At 39.3% G+C, this 20,781-nt stretch overlaps 1 protein-coding gene across 3 annotated transcripts; it reads right to left on the bottom strand.

Moving 5' to 3' along the window:
- Window positions 1-811: 811 nt before the first annotated feature.
- vars2 (valyl-tRNA synthetase 2, mitochondrial) lies at window positions 812-20,680 on the bottom strand. 3 transcript variants are annotated; one of them, XM_058405082.1, is made up of 31 exons: window positions 20,565-20,680; window positions 19,714-19,803; window positions 18,085-18,294; window positions 17,901-17,982; window positions 17,708-17,808; window positions 17,448-17,569; window positions 16,244-16,310; window positions 16,063-16,160; window positions 15,869-15,950; window positions 15,019-15,138; window positions 14,633-14,741; window positions 14,446-14,534; window positions 14,285-14,375; window positions 12,100-12,227; window positions 11,885-11,988; window positions 10,787-10,868; window positions 9,796-9,872; window positions 7,919-8,003; window positions 7,561-7,654; window positions 7,345-7,415; window positions 7,132-7,257; window positions 6,765-6,869; window positions 6,082-6,150; window positions 5,907-5,985; window positions 5,539-5,669; window positions 4,180-4,332; window positions 3,166-3,402; window positions 2,773-2,884; window positions 1,986-2,191; window positions 1,190-1,339; window positions 812-1,027 (listed from the first exon to the last, which is right to left on the bottom strand). In XM_058405082.1, exons 3-31 carry the CDS (start codon window positions 18,289-18,291, stop codon window positions 950-952), a joined length of 3,255 nt encoding a protein of 1,084 aa, XP_058261065.1. In that variant the 5' UTR covers window positions 18,292-18,294; window positions 19,714-19,803; window positions 20,565-20,680; the 3' UTR covers window positions 812-949. The 3 variants fall into 3 exon arrangements, with proteins under 3 accessions (XP_058261065.1, XP_058261064.1, XP_058261063.1); XM_058405081.1 differs by lacking the exon at window positions 20,565-20,680 and adding an exon at window positions 19,934-19,952; XM_058405080.1 differs by lacking the exon at window positions 20,565-20,680 and having other exon boundaries at window positions 19,714-20,129.
- Window positions 20,681-20,781: the final 101 nt, after the last annotated feature.

The raw sequence follows: 20,781 nt of genomic DNA, 5'->3' as shown, positions 1-20,781 counted from the left end.
GGAAACGAATATCTATCATTTTTGTTACAGACATGATGAATTAATATTGAGTTATCAACTATCATAACATTATGACCACCTGCCTAATATTGTTTTGGTCTGCCTTTTGCTGTCAAAACAGCCCTGACCCATCATGCACTGTGTATTCTGACACCTTTTTATCAGAACCAGCAATTCAGCAATTTGAGCAACAGTAGCTTGTCTGTTGGATCGGATCACACGGTCCAGTCTTCGCTCCTCAAGTCCATCAATGAGCCTTTGCCGCCCATGACCCTGTCGCTGGTTCATCACTGTTCCTTACTTGGACCACTTTTGATAGATACTGACCACTGCAGACCGGGAACACCCCACAAGAGCTGCAGTTTTGGAGATGCTCTGATCCAGTCGTCTAGCCATCACAATTTGGTCCTTTGTCAAACTTGCTCAAATCCTTACACTTGTCCATTTTTCCTGCTTCTAACACATCAACTTTGAGGACAAAATGTTCACTTGCTGCCTAATATATCCCACCCACTAACAGGTGCCATGATGAGGAGATCATCAGTCTTATTCACTTCACCTCTCACTGCTCATAATTTTATACCTGATCGGTGTAGAATTAAAAATATTTTTGTTGTTGTTGATTTATTTTTAAATCTGTACATTCGGACTGCATCATTAAAACGGAATAAGCATCATTTCACCAGCAATGTATGCTGGATTATATTTGCTTGAAACAATGATAAATTATTTATTTGACTAGAAAATGTAAATAAATTAATCTGGGAAGTGGAAACTTTAAATTAAAAATGTAAATGTAAACAAAAAAAAAATGCTAGATATTGCTGTGTACATGATGAATAATTTATTTCAGCATTAATGATGTATACAAAGACTTTTTACAACAATTTTCCCACATTGTCATAGTGAATAGTTCTACTTCTTGCTTAAGCACTGTATAAAACTCAATTTATTCGAGATTATTTGGCTTCTCCAAAGCTAAAAGTTGTTTCTCGATGCTCTTTAACTCCTGCTCCAGTGCTGCAATCTGTAGATTTAAATATAAAAGAAGAGCAAACAAACCGGGTTACATTTCAGCACACATCAACTGCGTTAAAATGTACTGCTTTTAGTACAAGAAACATGTACTTCAATCATTTTTTTGGTTCTGTACACAAGGTTAAAATTATAAAACAGAATAAAAGTTCACCTTATTCCCTGTCTCATGCTGAATGTGCTCAGGAACCTTCTCTGTGTAGTCTGGTACTTTTGTCCGGGAGAGAAACTGCTCGAGTTTGAAGAGAATTTTTTCTCTACGTTGAGAAAGTCGGATCATGTGTTTGCTACTATTACTGCAACCCTAAAAAAGAAACAGAGAGAATATATTGTGGCACTGCTGTAAACGTTTAAATGCAGTAAAATTTCAAGCATGTAAGTCATATATAGCATCTCAGTGTACTATATACACCGATCAGCGATAACATTATGACCTTTTGCCTAATATTGTGTTGGTCCCCCTTTTGCTGCCAAAACAGCCCTGACCCATCTAGGCATGGACTTCACTAGATCCCTGAAGGTGTGCTGTGGTATCTGGCACCAAGATGTTAGCAGCAGACCCTTTAAATCATATAAGCTGCGAGGTGGGGCATCCATGGGCCATACTTACAGGAGTTAAAGGATACTTACAGGATGCAAAACGTACTTTTTATACATACTGACCACTGTCTAGCCATCACAATTTGGCCCTTCATCAAACTCGCTCAAATCCTTACACTTGTCCATTTTTCCTGCTGCTAACACATCAACTTTAAGGACAAAATGTTCACTTGCTGCCTAATATATCCCACCCACTAACAGGTGCCATGATGAGGAGATCATCAGTGTTATTCACTTCACCTCTCAGTGGTCATAATGTTATGCCTGATCAGTGTACAGTATATATTATATAAAGTATGACACTGTCTTATAAGCTGCAGCAATGATGTACAGTATTTCTCTTTTATCACCTGTACATCCAGGTGTAACTGGACTGAATGGTCAGTCACACCAACAGTACTCGCTTCATGTGGAGGTGGTGCAGAGGAGAACGGGAGGGAGGTGGTACCCTCCTGAGGACAGTGCAGATACAGATTAGAAATCCGGCCCAGGTTGCAGATAGTATGACTGAAGCTGTGGAGTGTTTGTGCCTGGTCTGCTGTGCACACTGCCCACACTAGAGAAGGCAAAAATAAAGCAGCACTTAAAAACATCAGTGCATTAATTCTTACAAAAACTGACCAAGTGTTCAATGGTTTATCACCACTCATCCCAAATTCATCATTCAACACCATTTCCACCATTCATGCCAGGAATTTACCACAGTTTCATTCCAATAATTCATCTCTATTTACACCCAAGGTTTCCATCTGTTTATACCAATGGTTATAGCTATAGTTTTAATGAGTTTCCTCCATTTATACCAGTGATTTGACACCATGTATATAAATGATTTATATTTGCTTACATCAAATTCATATTTTATGTCACATAAACGACGATCCACAGTTTACATCGTGAAATGCTTTACCTCCATTTATACCAATGATTTCTCTCACTGGTTTGTGTCAGTGGTTTGTTTTAGTGATTTGTGTCACTGGTTTGTCACACTGGTTTTACCGCACTGGTTTGTTTCACTGGTTTACCGCAATTTATATCAGTGATGTACCACACTTTAATGTTATACTACACTGCCAAAAATGCTGACATGACAGATATTGTGCGAACAGAGAAAAAGGAAAAAACACACAAACTCACTGTCAGGTCTTTCCTTTGTCATGTGACACTGTGCCCTGAGTGACCTGGCCACCCTGACCACTTCCTGTACCAAAGGAAAATCTGTTTCCTCTTCAGGAAAGTACCAGTGCCCCTGCGGAAAGCATGTGAAAGAACAAAAAGCGTGAAATCGGGAAACAGTGGAGTTTGTGTTAAGTAAGGAATAAAACACGGAGAGGCATGCTGGTGTGGGAAAAGAATAAACAGCTGGATGTTGTGATGCAACCCTCTGCAAAGCTAAGAGCCCGGTACCACCTAGAGGTTGTTTTTATTTTCCAATAACAGCATGTCTTAAATTGTATTATTTCATAATGCTTAATGAAAGACACATTGTAATATTGTAATCAGTGTATCCCGTGGCTGTTATTGTCTCACCAGCTGAGAGGCTGTTGGATATGGCTGCACACACACACTGCATGGAGCTGTAGTAGGGTTCGGGCTATAGGGCTGCAATCTTTGCCAGAGCTCCTCCGTGAGAAAAGGCATGAAAGGGGAAAGGAGGCGGAGAGAAATGGACACGCAGTGATAGAGCACAGCAGTGGCAATCTGCTTCTCTTCATTTCGCGCTTCATTTTCAATCACGTCCTGTTTCAAAACGGGCTTAATGCATTCCTAGGGAAAGACGGAAAGAAAGAGATAGGAAAATTAACAAAGGAGATGTATATGCAAAACAGTGAACAGGAGCCTTGCTCAGGGTTGACGCTGTTTCTGACTGCAGTAGGAACATATATACAGTACACAGAGGACTGAATTCTGTGGTATGAACTGTGGCACTGCTGTAAACGTTTAAATGCAGTAAAATTTTGAAGCATGTAAGTCATATATAGCATCTCAGTTTACTATATACACCAATCAGCCATAACTTTATGACCACCTGCCTAATATTGTGTTGGTTCCCCTTTTGCTGCCAAAACAGCCCTGACCCATCTAGGCATGTACTTCACTAGATGAGTAGGAACATATATAGAGTACACATTTCACTGCACTTACACGAGGGCCTCTTAATTACAAACTCCTAAACTTAGTCCTGGGTTTAGAGGCTGGTAATTACACAAGGGCGTGGATATTTTCGGCCAAAACCTGATTGCCTCTTCCAAGAAGTTACGACGTAGCCGTAGACCGATGAACAAGATAATGACCTCAAACATTCATCCAATATGGTTTAATTCAAAACAGCACTCGTTGCATGGGTTATTAATTTTTTAATAAAGAGTGCCAATAATTCTGATGTCGACTATATAAATAGAAACTCTTTACAAACACCCTAACAGCATCATTACTTCAGAGAAGAAACAAATGGAGTGTAATACATTCAGATATTCATATTAATCCACTGAAACAGACCTCTTAAGTAATGTATCAGAGTTTTGTTCCCTGCTGTGAACTCACCAGATACACATCACAGAGGCTGTGGAGCCAGAAGGAATGCAGAGCGGAGGTGACGGTGTGGAGCTCGTAGCTCTCAAAGCCTTTATCACACTGCATTACTGTACCGTAAAGCCGCGAACAGATCCATCTGTCTATCCTCGACACAGGAAAGGTCTGAGGCGGTGTGATAAAAGGAGAAAGAATCAATAACAGAAGCAGCGAGTTTCATATTTACATTGATCCGTGTGGCAGAAGCTTTTATTCAAAGTGTAACCTCGGTACAGAGCCGATGTGGGTCCGTCACCAATGGGATCTGAACTCACAAACTTCTGGTCAATCACACAAAACATTAACCACTGAGATTCTACTGCACTAGGTCAACTACCTCTTCACTTTCAATCGCATTGCATCAGGAATATTGGAGTCTTTTTTTCATCTCAGTCCAGCAAACACTCTTAATATCTCTTAGTCTTTAGACTCATTTTAGGTGAAGCACTCAAATGCAGAAAAATAATGAAATATATGTCAATATTTAGATCGCAGGCTTCATCTGTAAATGATTTTGAACGTGATCTAGCTCAGAGGTCATTTCTGCGGACTGCTTCTCCAGATGGATTTCAACGGCTCAAATTAAGCACTTGATAAACAGCAGAACAAATCAATGAATAAAAGAAAAATAGTTCAGTCTCTGGTTTTTGAGAACACGAGCCCACACGGCTCCTGTATCAGACTCTCTGGAACAGAGGAAAGAGTTTTCACATACGGTATTTCCACAGATTTGAAAAAAAAAACAACAACAACTAATATTTATACTATTTGAAAAAAATGGACAGAGATGTATATATTTATTTTCCGCTTCAAGAGTCCACGGCTCTAGTCCAGCATGAGAAAGTGGAGTGCTAGCGAGGAAAAAAATACCTGCTTCAAATTGGTGTGTCTTATTCATAACCATGAGCTAATCATTTATGGTTAATTATTATAACTATTTAGTCATGGGAGTTGTTTATCCAGACCTTTGTAAGCCAAATATAGTATATAACTGGACTTCCATCCATCCATTTTCTGTAGCATTATCCTACACAGCTTGGGGGCTATCCCAGGAGACAAGGCACAATCACACACACTGCAGACAATTTAAAGATGGCAATCATCCTCTTTTTGGACTGAGAGAGGAAACATGAGTACCTAGAGGAGACCCCCAAAGTATACAGAGTGGAGACGGGAATCAAATCCATGACCCACTGAGCCATCGTGCCCTCTGGAATGAAACTTCCACAAATTGTAACTAGATATTCCTGATCTAAAATATTTAGACATGGAGACATGCTTATGGATATGAGACACAAAACATTAAAAAAAAAGGAGAAGTTTAAGGTCTACCTCCTGAAGTGGCATCAGAGGAGCTCCTGTGTCCTGCAGAGCTCCCAGAGTGAAGCGGACCGTCTGCCACATCTTATTACAGAAGTGTCTACAGCTCAGGACGTGAGACACGGACATGCTGATGTCTTCTCCTGACAGAGAGAAGCACAGAGAGAGGTTGAGAGCATCAGAAACACACAGTCAATGTTCATTCATTCGTCATGGATTAACCCATCATTCACTGAAATACTGTAACAGATTACACAAAGCCATTAACACGTGATGAGACGTTTCAATTTTGGTTCTTTTATTGTTATAATACTGATATATTATCTAGCCAGAGGCCACGCCTCCTTCGTTTTGACTGACGGATACAGGAGGTGACTTACCCTGGGCTTTGTATGAGCAGAGAGCAAACCGTAAAGCATCTGTGCCACATTCTGGGATACCCTTAGGGAAATCTTTCTTCTGCAGAGATACACACAGAGGACATAATGAGGCAGCAGAGACGAGAGAGAAAAAAAGTGTTGAAACCCATCGGAACATGGCGTCTCTGTTACTGACCTGTGCTTCCAAAGCAACCGCTCTCTCTCTTGTATCCAAGTTCCCTTCCATCACTTTTTCTTGAAGTCTCTAAATACACAGAGGAATATGTGAAGGGCATAAAAACTTCTAGATGCTGCTGCATTATCCGTCTCCTTATTTCACTCCTTTTATAAGATCTGGCGCAGCTGCACTGAATTAAAAATATGTGAAGGTCCGGTTATATAAAAATTTATTGCTTTCAGAGACTGAATAGTGACCACAGTTACATCTATTAATGTTTGGACTTGCGTCATCTTCTGGACTGTTTTATTGTCAAAATCCTGTATTCAGTATGTTTTTTCATTTAGTTTTTTATATATATTTTTTTATTACCGTTTCAACGATTATAGTCCGGGAGATTATAATCGGACTTACTTAGCGTCTGGTCTTTAGTTAATAATGAATACGCTTACAAAGCATGTTTTATACCATCTTTATAAAAAGTTAAGCATGTTTAATGTGATATTTTTCTCAAGCAGATGAATTTTTTTTTTTTAAATTGTAGTTTCTTTTTTTAGATTTTCCTTCGCAGGTTAAAAAAAAGGAGATGTCCTGATTTATTCTGATGATAAATGACTGAAAACGTTCAAAAAGTCGTCGTTTTGCACGACTGGCCGTATCGATTCCCTCAGAACTCACACAAAATCTGCATGTCAGCATACCTCCAGAGAGGCACCAGAGATTACATCCAAAGGGTCGATGACGTTTCCCAGCGACTTGCTCATCTTCCGGCCGTGCTTATCTCTCACCAGGGAGTGGAAAAGCACCTGAGAGACAGAGAAGAATGAGAGTCAGAGAGCCGGTGCGAGAGCCAGAGGCAGATGTGCTGAGGATGCAGTTTTCGAAGCTGTTTAATAACTCATATAAAATGGCAATAAGTCTGAAGCATTTGCTTAATTTTATAAATGTCAAAACTTTTTAAAATCTGAGCAAATATTTTATTATCTCTCTCTCTCTCTCTCTCTCTCTCTCTCTCGTTAACTGACCTCTTGATAAACCTAAAAAAATTGAATCAGATCAATACATTACCTGTTTGAATGGCAGCTGTCCAGTCAGCTCTGTGCCTAGCATTACCATCCGAGCCACCCAGAAAAAGATGAGGTCACTTCCTGTCTCCAGAATGGTGTTGGGATAAAACTGCTTCAGGTCCTCTGTCTATACATCAAGAATATACTTATTAGGATTTTTCATTTCAAAATCTAAACAAATCCCGAACCGATTAAGGACAGAGAAACATTGTACCTGCTCCGGCCATCCCAACATCGCGAAAGGGAAAAGAGCTGAAGAGAACCACGTGTCCAGCACATCTGGATCTGAGATGGGAAAGCACATGGTTTCCATTTCAAAAATATAAAAACAAATGCTGCATTTAAAAATAAGCTCACATATCTAGCCCTGGAGGGATGTCTCAAAACATCGTTACAGAGGAGCGAGACTGAGGACAGTCATTATAGTCACCTCGATTCAGAACAACAGCATTAGGCTCCACACCAAGATCTGCAGCGGCACGTTCCCTAGCCTCCGATTCACTCCGGCCCCAAACCCACCGCTCCTGGAGAGAGAGACAAGGTCACACAGAGTCACTCAACAATAACACACTGAGCTGAAAGATCTGCGAAGGATTCCAGCAAAAACAATCAAGTACCAGAAACACGATAATCTGAAACAACAGTTATAATGATTTGTTTTAATGACTTATATATACGCAGTAATGTTCTACAAAAAGGAATCAGTTGGAGTCACTGATCAAGCCAAAAAGATGATGATGATGATGATGCAGGAATGAAATAATAATAGCTCTAACAGGTGCTCGTACCTCCTGTGAGGGAGAGTGTGGTGATGTCACTCTGTAAGCTGGAATCTGATGACCCCACCAAAGTTGTCTGGATATACACCAATCACTGAAGGAGGAGTGAAAGACACTTTACATTATTATTATGTCTTTACACCTTAAACACTTTTATTTACATGTCCACATTTTGTAGTGTTACAGCATCTTGTTTTCAGTTCTTCTATTTTGCACCTTACACTGTATTACATATTATACAGAATGTATACTGGACTGGACGGCGCTATTTTGTCCATATTGTGTTTTTGTCCTGTATTGTTTTGTATTGTATTGTCTGCTTGCACTGGGTTGCACTTTATGTGACTAGGACAACCTACTTTCAGTCCTTAGCTCTGTGTTGTTTTGTAGCTCCATACTGTTTTATGTAGCACCAGGGTCCTGGAGAAACGTTATCTCATTTCTCTATGTACTGCGTCAGCTATACACCGATCAGGCATAACATTATGACCACCTGTCTAATATTGTGTTGGTTCCCCTTTTGCTGCCAAAACAGCCCTGACCCGTCATGCACTGTGTATTCTGTGTATACCTTTCTATCAGAACCAGCATTAACTTCTTCAGCAATTTGATCAACAGTAGCTCGTCTGTTGGATCGGATCACACGGGCCAGCCTTCGCTCCCCACGTGCATCAATGAGCCATAACCATGACCCTGCCGCCGGTTCACCACTGTTCCTTCCTTGGTCCACTTTTGATAGATACTGACCACTGCAGACCGGGAACACCACCACAAGAGCTGCAGTTTTGGAGATGCTCTGATCCAGTTGTTTATACGCAATCACAATTTGGCCCTTCGTCAAACTTGGTCAAATCCTTACACTTGTCCATTTTTCCTGCTTCTAACACATCAACTATGAGGACAAAATGTTCACTTGCTGCCTAATATATCCCACCCACTAACAGGTGCCATGATGAGGAGATCATCAGTCTTATTCACTTCACCTCTCACTGCTCATAATGTTATGGCTGATCGGTGTATATAGTTGAAATGACAGTAAAAGCTTCTTGACTTGACATTGGACTTCATCTACATGAATAACGCATAAAGGCCCCTTTGTTGGTGCTCTGACTAAATGCACTTCTTAGCCAATTACTGACTTTTAGTGGATGCCCTCCTCTAAGCAGAGTCACAGTTTATTAGATTATTAAATAACACGTGCTGAAAATGTTTAAAACTTAGGATTTTTTAAATAACAAACACTCTTTAACTTTTCCAGGACTTGTTTTGATCATCTTCTTGGTCAAGTTTAGTTTTTATATTAAACTCCAGGAAACGTCAAATAATTCTGTGACTTCTGATGAGAACCAGTTGTAGCAGAACTAATTTAGGGGTTTATAAATAATAAAAACTTTTTTGTAGTAAACTACAAAGTAAGACTGTTTTTAGATTCATGACTTCTCTACAAAATGTGAAAACATTGTTTTATTTCCCATAAGGCCGCTACTTTCTTGTGCGCCAAGAAACAGCACAGAAAAACTGCAGTAAAATTCTGATGTGCTGCTATTTTAAAAATCACCACCTTCTCCATTTTGTTTTACTGACCAGAGACCAAAGCATCACCTTTTTGTTCTGTGTTGGCTCATGAATTTGCAAGGTCAATGTTGAATAATAACCTCTAGCGAAAGCAAATCTTTCACCTGTTTCCTTTCCCCTTCAGTGTTTTCCGCCTACTGAAATTTTATTTGCATTTTTTTGACCTGAAAGCTGCTTTATCAGACCAAAGGCAGGAGGCTTTCGTCTTTCGTTTCCTGTATCACCAGAGTGACATTTTGGCACTTCTGAAAAAAATAAATATAGAGCTTTTCATTTTTGTTATGTTTATCATTTTTGGTGATATAACCAACCTGATGTTAGCCAGCCAGTTCTTCCATGTTTTAGTGTAGAAATGAGGAATAATTTCAAGCTCTCCATCATCCACAGCCTGGTGGTGTGAATAAAAAGAGTCAATAATAATAATAATAATAATAATAATAATAATAATAATAATAATAATAGATGCAGCTAAAAGTAATGAATAATAATATAATTATATGTTTTATTTTTTATATAGCACCTTTTCATAACTCAAGGACACTGCATTGTAAGAGAATAAACTAACAGAAATAAAGAAAAGTGTCACTCAGGAACAAAACAGTCGAACAAACACAAAATGACAACAGAAATAATAAATAATAAATATGAGAAATAAATATTTCATTTATACTGCTATGGGAAGTACTGAAAAAATAAATATGTTTACGTTGTGATTAAAAAGTATTGTTTTGCAATACACCGATCAGGCTTAACATTATGACCAACTGTCTAATATTGTGTTGGTCCGCCTTTTGCTGTCAAAACAGCCCTGACCCATCATGCACTGTGTATTCTATCTATCGGATCTTTCTATCATTTGAGCAACAGTAGCTCGTCTGTTGGATCGGATCATACGGGCCAGCTTTCGCGCCCCACGTGCATCACTGAGCCTTGGCCGCCAATGACCCTGTCTCCGGTTCATCACTGTTCCTTCCATGGACAACTTTTGATAGATACTGACCACTGCAGACCGGGAACACCACAGAACAGCTGCAGTTTTGGAGATGCTCTGATCCAGTGGTCTAGCCATCACAATTTGGCCCTTCGTCAAACTCGCTCAAATCCTTACACTTGTCCATTTTTCTTGCTTCTAACACATCAACTTTGAGGACAAAATGTTGACTTGCTGCCTAATATATCCCACCCACTAACAGGTGCCATGATGAGGAGATCATCAATGTTATTCTCTTCACCTCTCACTGCTCATAATGTTATGCCTGATCGGTGTATCTACACATTTAATACACTAGTTTGTGTACATACTTGAATTGCCTTCTGTGCCATTTCCTCACATCGAACAAACCACTGTTTCTTCAGCAGAGGTTCAATGACGTCTCCAGATCGGCTTTGGAAGAGAAATCAGGAGAATACAATCAGAACAGGCTAATCCGAGTACTGTAAATAAGCATTATGCAAATATGAAGCTTGTTATTGAGCCCTGGAGAGGCCACAAAAGATTTTTTGATCATTTGTACACACGATTTGGGTGAACATAGCCACAAGAGGAAAACGATCAAGGTCATGAAATCATAATGCGGGTGCAGGGTTTACTTTATCCATGCTTAATTTGCTAGCTCTCCTTTAATAACATTGTGTTAGAAACATTTTGAGAATGTGTGCTTTCCTTCCATGGAGGATTCTGGGAGTTATTCAGAGCCTGAAATTAACTAAACAATATTTAAACAGTACTCAGAAAACATACTGTATATTTCATTATGCATTTAAAATATTGTTTAGTAAATAAAAAAAAAAAAAAAAAAAAAAGATTAAATAAGTTTATGTAAATAATGTTTACTCAAATATTTTATTAATTTTTATTTTTATTAAGTAAAACTGTCAGTAAATTAAAATAAATTAAAAATATAACAAATTTCATTAAGTACTATTTTTAAGTACTATTAAAATATTTTAAGTACTATTAAAATATTTTACATTCAAATAAAAAATAAATTAATTAAAAAAATTACGTTCACAGTTATACATTTAAAGTAAATATTTTTATTTTATATTATATTTTATAAATACTTATATATTTATTTTATTTGTATTTTTTTAAATTAAGTACATTAACATTAAGTATTAATGTACGTAAATTTATTCAAACAACAGGACTATTAAAATATTCTTAGCTTGTGTTCTATTAATTTAATTGAAAGATCATCCTGACTCTAGATTTTTATAGTCTCTCTACATTTTGTTCTTTCTATAATAAAGCTGTATATAATATCTAATATAAAGTTATATCAGTTTCTTACGCGGTTTTATTCATTCGAGATCAAGGCGTAAATGATTGGAATGACCTCAATTTCGTATCATGTGCCCATTGTTTCTCGGCACGTTTCTCGGCATGTTTCAGCTCACCTGCAAATCGGTAAAGTCATGGCGTTCTCCGTCTTCCCTCTGAACAGCTTTCTCTCCATCAGAGCACTAATCACACGCTCCCTGGCGTCGAATCTCTTCACACCCTGAGAAAGCAAGAGAGAGAGAGAAAGATGGATGTGTTGTGTCTATCTGTGTAGTAACCAATACATTTAAATGTACAGTGCACTCCATGTCAGAGATGCTCAGCTCTGTACCTCGAGCCACTGGCCACAAAGGGACGTCATGGTTCCGTCTCCGCCGATCACGGTGAGGCGAGGCAGAGAGTGTCTCTGAGAGAGGAGGAAGTCTGTGTGATCGTGAGCCGGGGTCAGCTTCACAGCTCCTACCACGCAACAGGACGGGAATATGTCAACTGCTAGACAGTGTGTTAGCATTTATAACAAAAACTAATAATAATATTAACAATAAACTTTATTTTAAGAACATTTATTATAAACATGTGATAATGTAAATATATAAAATGTAATAAAGTAAATTGTACAAATACACTGAGCACTTTAATAGGAACATCTGTACACATAAACTGTCATGTAACTATCTAACCAGCCTATCGTGTGGAGGCAGTGCAATACATAAAATCACGCAGCTGAGAACCAGCAGCTTCGAGTAACCAGTATTTGGGAAGTGATAAAAAGAAATTAGAAAAACTCAAAGGGATATTTCCAACATTGTACGGAATCCGTATCATGAGGAATTGACGCTGTTCTTAAAGCAACCCAGTGTTCCTAATAAAGTGACTGTATGTCTCTTTATACGGAAACATTTCCGGTTCCAAAAATATTTATTTTCCAAATCCAATTCTAATCACCGCCATTGTTACAGGATCAGATATCCGATATGCTTCCTCTCATATCTGATCCACTGTACCAATGCAGCACGTTATCGGATCGGTGCCATCTCTAATAAAACTAATGAATATCAAAATATTATATATATTTGGAAATGTAGAAGAGGCTGAGTAAAGATTTAGAGTAAAATTCGTGGTCTTTATTATTAGATATAGAATTCCTCTGCAGGTAACAGAGGGCTATTTAACATTATGACCTTTGGTGCTAGGAAGAATATCCTCTTATAGTAGACTACTGATTAAGCCCCTTCTCTGAAAGGCTGGACAAAAGCATTAATGGAGAGAATACCATTAGAATACATTATCCACCTTATCTCACACTCTAATATTGATTCTTTTTATAAAGTATTGGAAGCATTTTTACTTGGATTCTGGTGTATCAGCTCGTGGTGTTTATACTGCAATGACTGGGAGCATGTATATCATCACTTAAACTAGTGTGAAGTTTTGGCACATGATTGTGAAGTGGAAGGAAAATGATAAATGGTTTTCAAAATTTTTTTACAAATACAAATCTGAAAAGTGTGGTGTCCACTTTGTGCTGGTCTATCACATAAAATCCCAATAAAATACATTTACGTTTGTGGTTGTAACGTGACGAAATGTGGAGAAGCTCAAGAGCTATGAATACTTTTGCAAGGCAATGTATTTTGTGCTTAAAACTGCAATTAGCTGTCCTTTTTCCACTCTACAGATGAATGAATGTTCTTTATGTTGTTGTTGGTGGTGGTGATTTGGGGTAATCCAATAAGTGTTATCTGGAAGTTGACTCATGGACTTCTTTTTTAGTCAGATGGAAATGTTTCACTACTCATCTGAGCAGCTTCTTCAGTCTGAAGGAAGTAAGAAGCTGCTGCGATGAGTAGAAGAAGAAGCTGCTGGGATGAGTAGAAGAAGAAGCTGCTGGGATAAGTAGAAGAAGAAGAACTGCTCAAATGGGTAGAAGAAGCTGCTGGGATGAGGAGAAGAAGAACTGCTCAAATGGGTAGAAGAAGCTGCTGGGATGAGGAGAAGACTAAGCTGATGGGATGAGTAGAAGAAGAAGCTGTTGGGATAAGTAGAAGAAGAAGAACTGCTCAAATGAGTAGAAGAAGCTGCTGGGATAAGGAGAAGAATAAGCTGATGGGATGAGTAGAAGAAGAAGCTGCTGGGATGAGTAGTAAAACGTTTCGGTCTAACTACAGAAAAGTCTAGTTGACATGACTCAGTTTCCAGATAACCTCACCAGGATCTTCACAGACACACTCCAATAAATGTAGGTTTTTTTTGTCCTTCAGCTGACCCCAGTTTTGGGGTCTCCACAGTGGATCATCTGATCTGCACATTTTGAATTTTGCCACAGGTTTTAATGCTGAATACCCTTCCTGATTCAACCCTCCCATTTGTTGTGAAAATCCACTATTAAAAGAATCCCATGCTGTGAGAAATACACTGTCTAGATACTCTAGTAGCTATAGTAGCTAAACTAGTTACTACACCGTGTCTCAATGAGCACATTTAAAATCTCGGGATATTATAACACAAAAACCTACCTGTTCCCAGTTTCATGTCCACCATGGTGTCTGTGATTATGGGTAACAGCCTGTCTGTGAACGGGTGCCTGCACTGTTTTCCACGGAGATCCTAGTAGATAAAACGTGTAATAATCACTGTATAAGCTCTGTGTATACTGTGCGTGTGTGTGTGTGTGTACCTGGTACCGAGGGTCATCAGGATGCACGGCGATGGCCACGTCCCCCAGCATGGTCTCAGGACGAGTGGTAGATACAGCAATTTCTCCTTCTAACAAACACACAACAAGTGCAAGAAATCCATCAAATGCAAAATGAGTCAGAAATAATAAAAAGAGCCTAATGAAACCAGATTTTAAAAATGCTCACCTTGTCCCTCTATCGGGTAGGCGAACGTAACCATGGTCCCAAATTCGATTTTTCGCTGGTAGCCAGGAACAGACAAGAGAGTCCGGCCTGATAACTGCTTCGAGTCGACCTACACACGGAGGCGTCATTACACATTTCATCAGGATTTAGCTTTAAAACAATGTCATACTGATTATTAATAACGGCTTGTTTCATCAAAACGGTTACTGTTAAGCTTTTCTTCATGCACATCAAATATTATTATTATCAAATATTATTACAGTATTACAAATTCTTATAAATAATAAGAGGACTGTCATCTTACTGATCAAATCAGAAACACTCCACTACATTTCAGTGTTACTTCCATAAATCTGCTGTTTACATTACAGTGGATTTTTTTGTACCTCGATATCAGAGATGGCCGACTCTAGAGCACAGCTCCAGTTGACCAGACTCTCAGAGCGATAGATCAGCCCTGAATCACACATCCTCACGAAAGCCTCCGTCACTGCATTACTGAAACTCTGCAGGAAAGAGATCAAAAATGACTGAAAATCATCCTGGTATGAAGATTATAGTCAAATGGTAAAGGGAGCATTACACTGAACTCTCTCTCTCTCTCTCTCTCTTTCCCTCCCTCCCTTTAACCCCCCCCCATTCTCTCTCGCTCTGTCTCTCCTTTCCTCTCTCTCTCCCTCTCTCTCTCTCTCTCCCTCCCTTCCTCCCTCTCTCTACCTCCCTTCCTCTCTCTCTATTTCCCTCCCTCCCTCTCTTTCTCTCTCTTTCCTTGCCTCTCCATCCCCCCGCCCTATCTCTCTTTCTTGCTCTGTCTCTCCTTTCCTCTCTCTCTCCCTCTCTCTTTCCCTCCCTCTCTCTCACCCTCTCTCTCTCTCTCTTCCCACCACCAATTAATATTAATATGATCCTAATCTTTCAGTGTCCTATAGAATAGCTCAATCAATAAATCAATCAGAAACTGCATTCTGTTTGGATACCGATGGAGAAGATGAACATGTTTTAAATGTGCTAAATAATTAACAGCCTATATATAAAGAATAAAACATAACAGACTCCATCATAGTCTCTGTGAATGATTCCCTTGATGCTATAGAAACGATAATGTATTGAATGCATGAATGATTTGACTCGTAGTCGGAAAACAACTCTCAGGGCCGCTCTTATAGAAAACGAATCAACCAATCAGATTCCAGCAAATGTAAGCAGCAGGTGAAAGGAATAAGTGTAGTGTGTTACCGTGTCCATGGTGAAACACGCCCTGCTCCAGTCCAGTGAGGCTCCAAGTTTCTTTAACTGGCGATAAATTTCGTCACCTTTCCTAAAAAAATCCCCCAAAACACCAGAAATGAAACGGCTATGTCTCGTACTCAGGGTTTGGCATGTAAACACTACATCTAAGTACAAATATAACCTAAGTGTGAGAGACTCACTCATTTTTCCATCTCCACACCTCCTGCAGGAATTCCTCTCTGCTATAGTCCTGTCTGCGCTTTCCATGCTCCTGTAACAGCCTCCTCTCAACCACAGACTATCAGTAAAAGTGAAAATCGGTAGTTAATCGTCTGCAAAACTGCAACAAAATATATAGAAGACAGGACAGAAGGAGGATACCTGTGTCGCGATGCCAGCGTGGTCACAGCCCGGCACCCATAACACTCTGCAGCCGTGCATTCTCCGCCTGAACAAGTGTCAGGTCATTACATCAAACCTTTTAATGCATTATGATGCATCATAATTCTCATATATATATATATACACAATTAATCAGAAAGGTGTAGATAAATTTCGCATGGCTGAGATGATAATTTTATAGTCATGTGCTACTGCTATAGTAACATGTTACCGTTTCTATAGCAACAAGACATTCACAGGTTCTTGTATGGAAAAGCAAAGTGTAATAGATTTAAAAATGTGTTTTTATTTAACAAAGAAAAACGTATAATTGTTGACATGGTGAAGCTTTCAGTGAAGAGACGACTGGGTAAAATCTCCAGTGTTACAGTCGGTAAGATTCCGGTCATGGAAAAGTCTTCTAGATGATGGATTTTTCTGGTTCCTTGGCAAACTGATTTCATATCTTTTCACCAGTATACTGAGGTATGCATTGAACTTTTCAATCAGTATAAAGTAATGAATGATTTTCTGTCTGTGATTCTGATATAAAATGTGTCTGTTGGCTTTCAGTGTGTTTTGTGTTTTTCCCTCTGTTGGAGAACCTTACACAGAATTTTAGTGGTTGAAGATAAACACCTTCACATTTTAGACGATTATGAACAAGCACTTGGGGCATCTCAGAGAGCAGCAATGGGTTTGATATTAACATTAGAAACATTAGTGTGGAAAAAACTAACTGTTTTTTGCTTTTTGGGATCTTTCCTATGAATATATTGCCCCTAGTAGGCTAGGAAAAAAACAGAAATCCTTATGAAACACTACAGAGTCCTGAGGGTCTACTTTCATATGAGCTCCACTGTGGAGTGAGACATGACAAAGACACTCAATATTCAACATGAACACAACCAAACAGGAGCAAATTGTTGGGAAAGAGAGTTCATTTCTTCTTCCCTCAGACCTTCAGATCCCTTAGGACGCATTTTCTACATCACCTTTTGCCTCAACTTTAATGTAGTTATGTGTACTTATTCATAGGCACAGTTTGAGGAGTAGGCTGAGTTTCATTCAAGTTGCATTCTGTATACGTGATGAATAAAGCTTTGAAAGCTTGTCACTTGCCATTATTTAATAAATGTAAAGGCAAATGCAGGCAAACAGCTGTGTTATTAAAAAAAACCCTAGATCATAACCCATTACTTACCAGCGAGCCAAAGCGTCCTCGATCGCCACTGTAAGGGCGTGGCCGAGGTGCAGCGTTCCTGTCACGTTGGGCGGCGGTATACAGAGAGAGAAGTATTTATCCACAGCTTGTGGCATCTCGCTCTAGGAAAATAAAGAAAAATATTTTAAAGTATCTCCGTAGACAGATATAAAGACCAAACGTACAAGAACCCTGCTTCTCATTTCCAGATATTCAGAGAAGGCTTGATGATCCTGATATTAGTCAGTGTGAGTGCGTACATGTTTCTCAGGGCTGAAGAATCCCTGCTGCTCCCACCACTGATACCAGCATGACTCCACATATTCTGGGCTGTAAGACTGCGGGAGAGGCAGAGAGGTATCTGACGGAGAACCAGAAAGACAAGACAAAAACTTTTTATCAGTCTGATACTGATACTCACTATCAGTACTACATTATAAAACCAAGCGGTACCTTTCTTCTCTCCAGGCAGGAATGCAGCCGTGTACGTTATCTTTTCCTTTTCTGTCCATTTCATCCCAACACTCTCGACATCCTACAAAGGTCAGACAACAACAAATAAACATTTTCTTGTTCAAACAGCAACAAATGAAATGCCACGGATTCGACAGCTAACATTCCGAACATTGTAACCCACGCTGCTGAGTATGGCCGTCTCTCGCTTCCGTTTCCGCTTGGCCTTTTCTGACTGAGACCTCAGAGGCTGCAAGGGCTGGGATGAAGATGAAGATGAGGAGGAGGAAGACGAGGTGGAGGAAGGTGGAGAACACAGCCTGCGTCTGCAAGCTATACGCCACACTCCAGGCCCTGGTCTGAAACATCTGGCCCAGGTGGACCTCCACATGACCTACAGGAACAGAGAGGGAGAGAAACAAACATCAGCTGGGCTGTTAGACTTTTTTTAAACATTATATAATATATAAAACTTTTGTATCAAACCGTCCACAATAATATAGATCTAATAACACAGGAACAGTACTGACAACAGGGATTAAAATTAAAGAGAAACACACACACACACATATCAAACCATGTCAAGGTGACCGTTATCAAAACCTAATATATTTATCCTTTTTATACGCAGCAGAGGTTCGATTCACGGGCTGGAAGTAGTTTATCTCGGGCTGGTTTGTTGGCACAGCGGGCAGCGCCGGCACGATTCTGAGCTCAGGTTAATGTCTGTGTGGAGTTTCTGCGTGTTCTCTCCCATTACACATGTGTTTCCTTAGGATTTTCCTCTCACTTTCCAAAAACACGCCAGTAGAACTGACTACAATGCTCCTAGTGTGTGTGTGTGTGTCCCATTTAGTGTGTTCTCCTGATTTATTCCCAGTGTTCCTAGGACACCCTCAAAAATCACACTTACTCTGGGCAACTAAAAGCAACTCAATTTTTTAATACGATTAAAATTGATTTGATTAAACTCAATCAAGTTATTAAGAACAAATTTAGGTATTAAACATCATATCATGTGATATGACCAATTGAACAGCATTTTAACCACAGATTATACACTGATCAAGCATAACATTATGACCACTGAGAGGTGAAGTGAATAACACTGATGATCTCCTCATCATGGCACCTGTTAGTGGGTGGGATATATTAGGCAGCAAGTGAACATTTTGTCCTCAAAGTTGATGTGTTAGAAGCAGGAAAAATGGACAAGCGTAAGGATTTGAGCGAGTTTGATGAAGGGCCAAATTGTGACGGCTAGACGACTGGATCAGAGCATCTCCAAAACTGCAGCTCTTGTGGGGTGTTCCCGGTCTGCAGTGGTCAGTATCTATCAAAAGTGATCCAAGTAAGGAACAGTGGTGAACCGGTGACAGGGTCATAGGCAGCCAAGGCTCATTGATGCACGTGGGGAGTGAAGGCTGGACCGTGTGATCCGATCCAACAGACGAGCTACTGTTGCTCAAATTGCTGAAGAAGTTAATGCTGGTTCTGATAGAAAGCTGTCAGAATACACAGTGCATGACAGGTCAGGGCTGTTTTGGCAGCAAAAGGGGGATCAACACAATATTAGGCAACTGGTCATAATGTTATGCCTGGTCAGTGAATTTTTGAGTCAAAGAGTTGTTCATTTTCACAGAACCAGTTATAAACAGCTCATAAATCAGACCAAAATGTATTCTCTCATCGGAAAAAATAAATGAATAAATCAAAAACTTTTCTTTGGCACATCCAGAATAGATTTTAAGGCATTTTACAGTAAAGCTCCTATTTCTCAAAAGACACATGAAATAATATGACTCTAAGATACCTTGAGCGCTGATGATGTTACTCTAAGGGCGCAGACATGTTGGAATCTATCGCTGCTTCTTCTTTCACTTCATCACCTGGCTGACATCAACTTAAAGATACATTTGCATTTCAGGGAAATGTAACTATAATATCCTAAAACGTTAATCTTACACTTAAGCATATAACATTCATTTGAAATTAGATGCTCGTTTTGTTATTAAAGCGTTACTTATAGTTACTTATTTCGTTCCCCGTCGAGCAGAATATAACTGAACACACATGCGTCCCAATTCGTCTCTTATCCGCCCTAATGAGTGTCCGAGAATTAGAATGAGTGTATCCCAAACCGGAGTAGGTCCCAAAGGTACCCGGATAATCTACTGTATTAGATAGATTTTCGTGCGACAGTTTGCTTTGCTGTGTATTTTAGATTTAACAGATGTAAATAAAAATGTTGAATGATGAATTACGTTTTAAAACCAAGGGAATGATAAATGAATCTTTAAAGAATAAATGAAATTTTATAGCATAACTTATATAAGGAGTAATGAATGAAGAAAAGCTGAAATACAGCAAAACTAACTGTAACTAGGCAACATCTTTCTCTTCCGTTATATGACCTCTATTTTAGTATGTACTCTTTTGCTACATACTCAAGCTTTTGTACATTTTATTCACAAAAAATTGTACATAATTTTAGTGCATATTATAAGTAAGCGAACACTCATTCACTTATTTATAATTCTACCTGAAATCACAGACCATCCAGTTACTTAGTTCATCATACTACGATTTTGGACACAATAACTCTACTCTCGAAAACTATTTATGACAAATAGTAGGCGAATTAGGATGCAGTTTAGGACAAACCAAGAAGTCAGGGAGTCCGGAAGTGGTCCGTCGGTGAATTTGTTCCCCCGAAGCTGCCCTTAGAGTGCAGATTCATCTCCAGCACCGATTAGCTGCTATGACGCATTGAAAGCCCTCCTGAGGGACCTGTATGTTTATTTTTGTTCATTATTTCCTTTGCTACAGAACAGCACGGAGTTGTGTCCGACTTCACTGCACGGCTGTGAGAAAACAAGGC

The sequence above is a fragment of the Hemibagrus wyckioides genome, linkage group LG12 (assembly GCF_019097595.1).
Source record: "Hemibagrus wyckioides isolate EC202008001 linkage group LG12, SWU_Hwy_1.0, whole genome shotgun sequence".
Classification (NCBI taxonomy): Eukaryota; Metazoa; Chordata; class Actinopteri; order Siluriformes; family Bagridae; genus Hemibagrus; species Hemibagrus wyckioides.
The sequence above is the reverse complement of the archived record's forward strand: the minus strand, read 5'-3'. Positions and strand labels throughout refer to the sequence as shown.

Excerpts from the sequence above, each read along its gene's own strand:
- vars2 (XM_058405082.1), bottom strand. The coding sequence starts at position 18,291 with ATGTGGAGGTCCACCTGGGCCAGATGTTTCAGACCAGGGCCTGGAGTG. Across the intron at positions 7,655-7,918 it reads CACACTCTCCCTCACAGGAG|GAGCGGTGGGTTTGGGGCCG; the intron begins GTACGAGCACCT and ends CTCTCTCTCCAG. Across the intron at positions 5,986-6,081 it reads CGGTTGCTTTGGAAGCACAG|AAGAAAGATTTCCCTAAGGG; the intron begins GTCAGTAACAGA and ends GTATCTCTGCAG.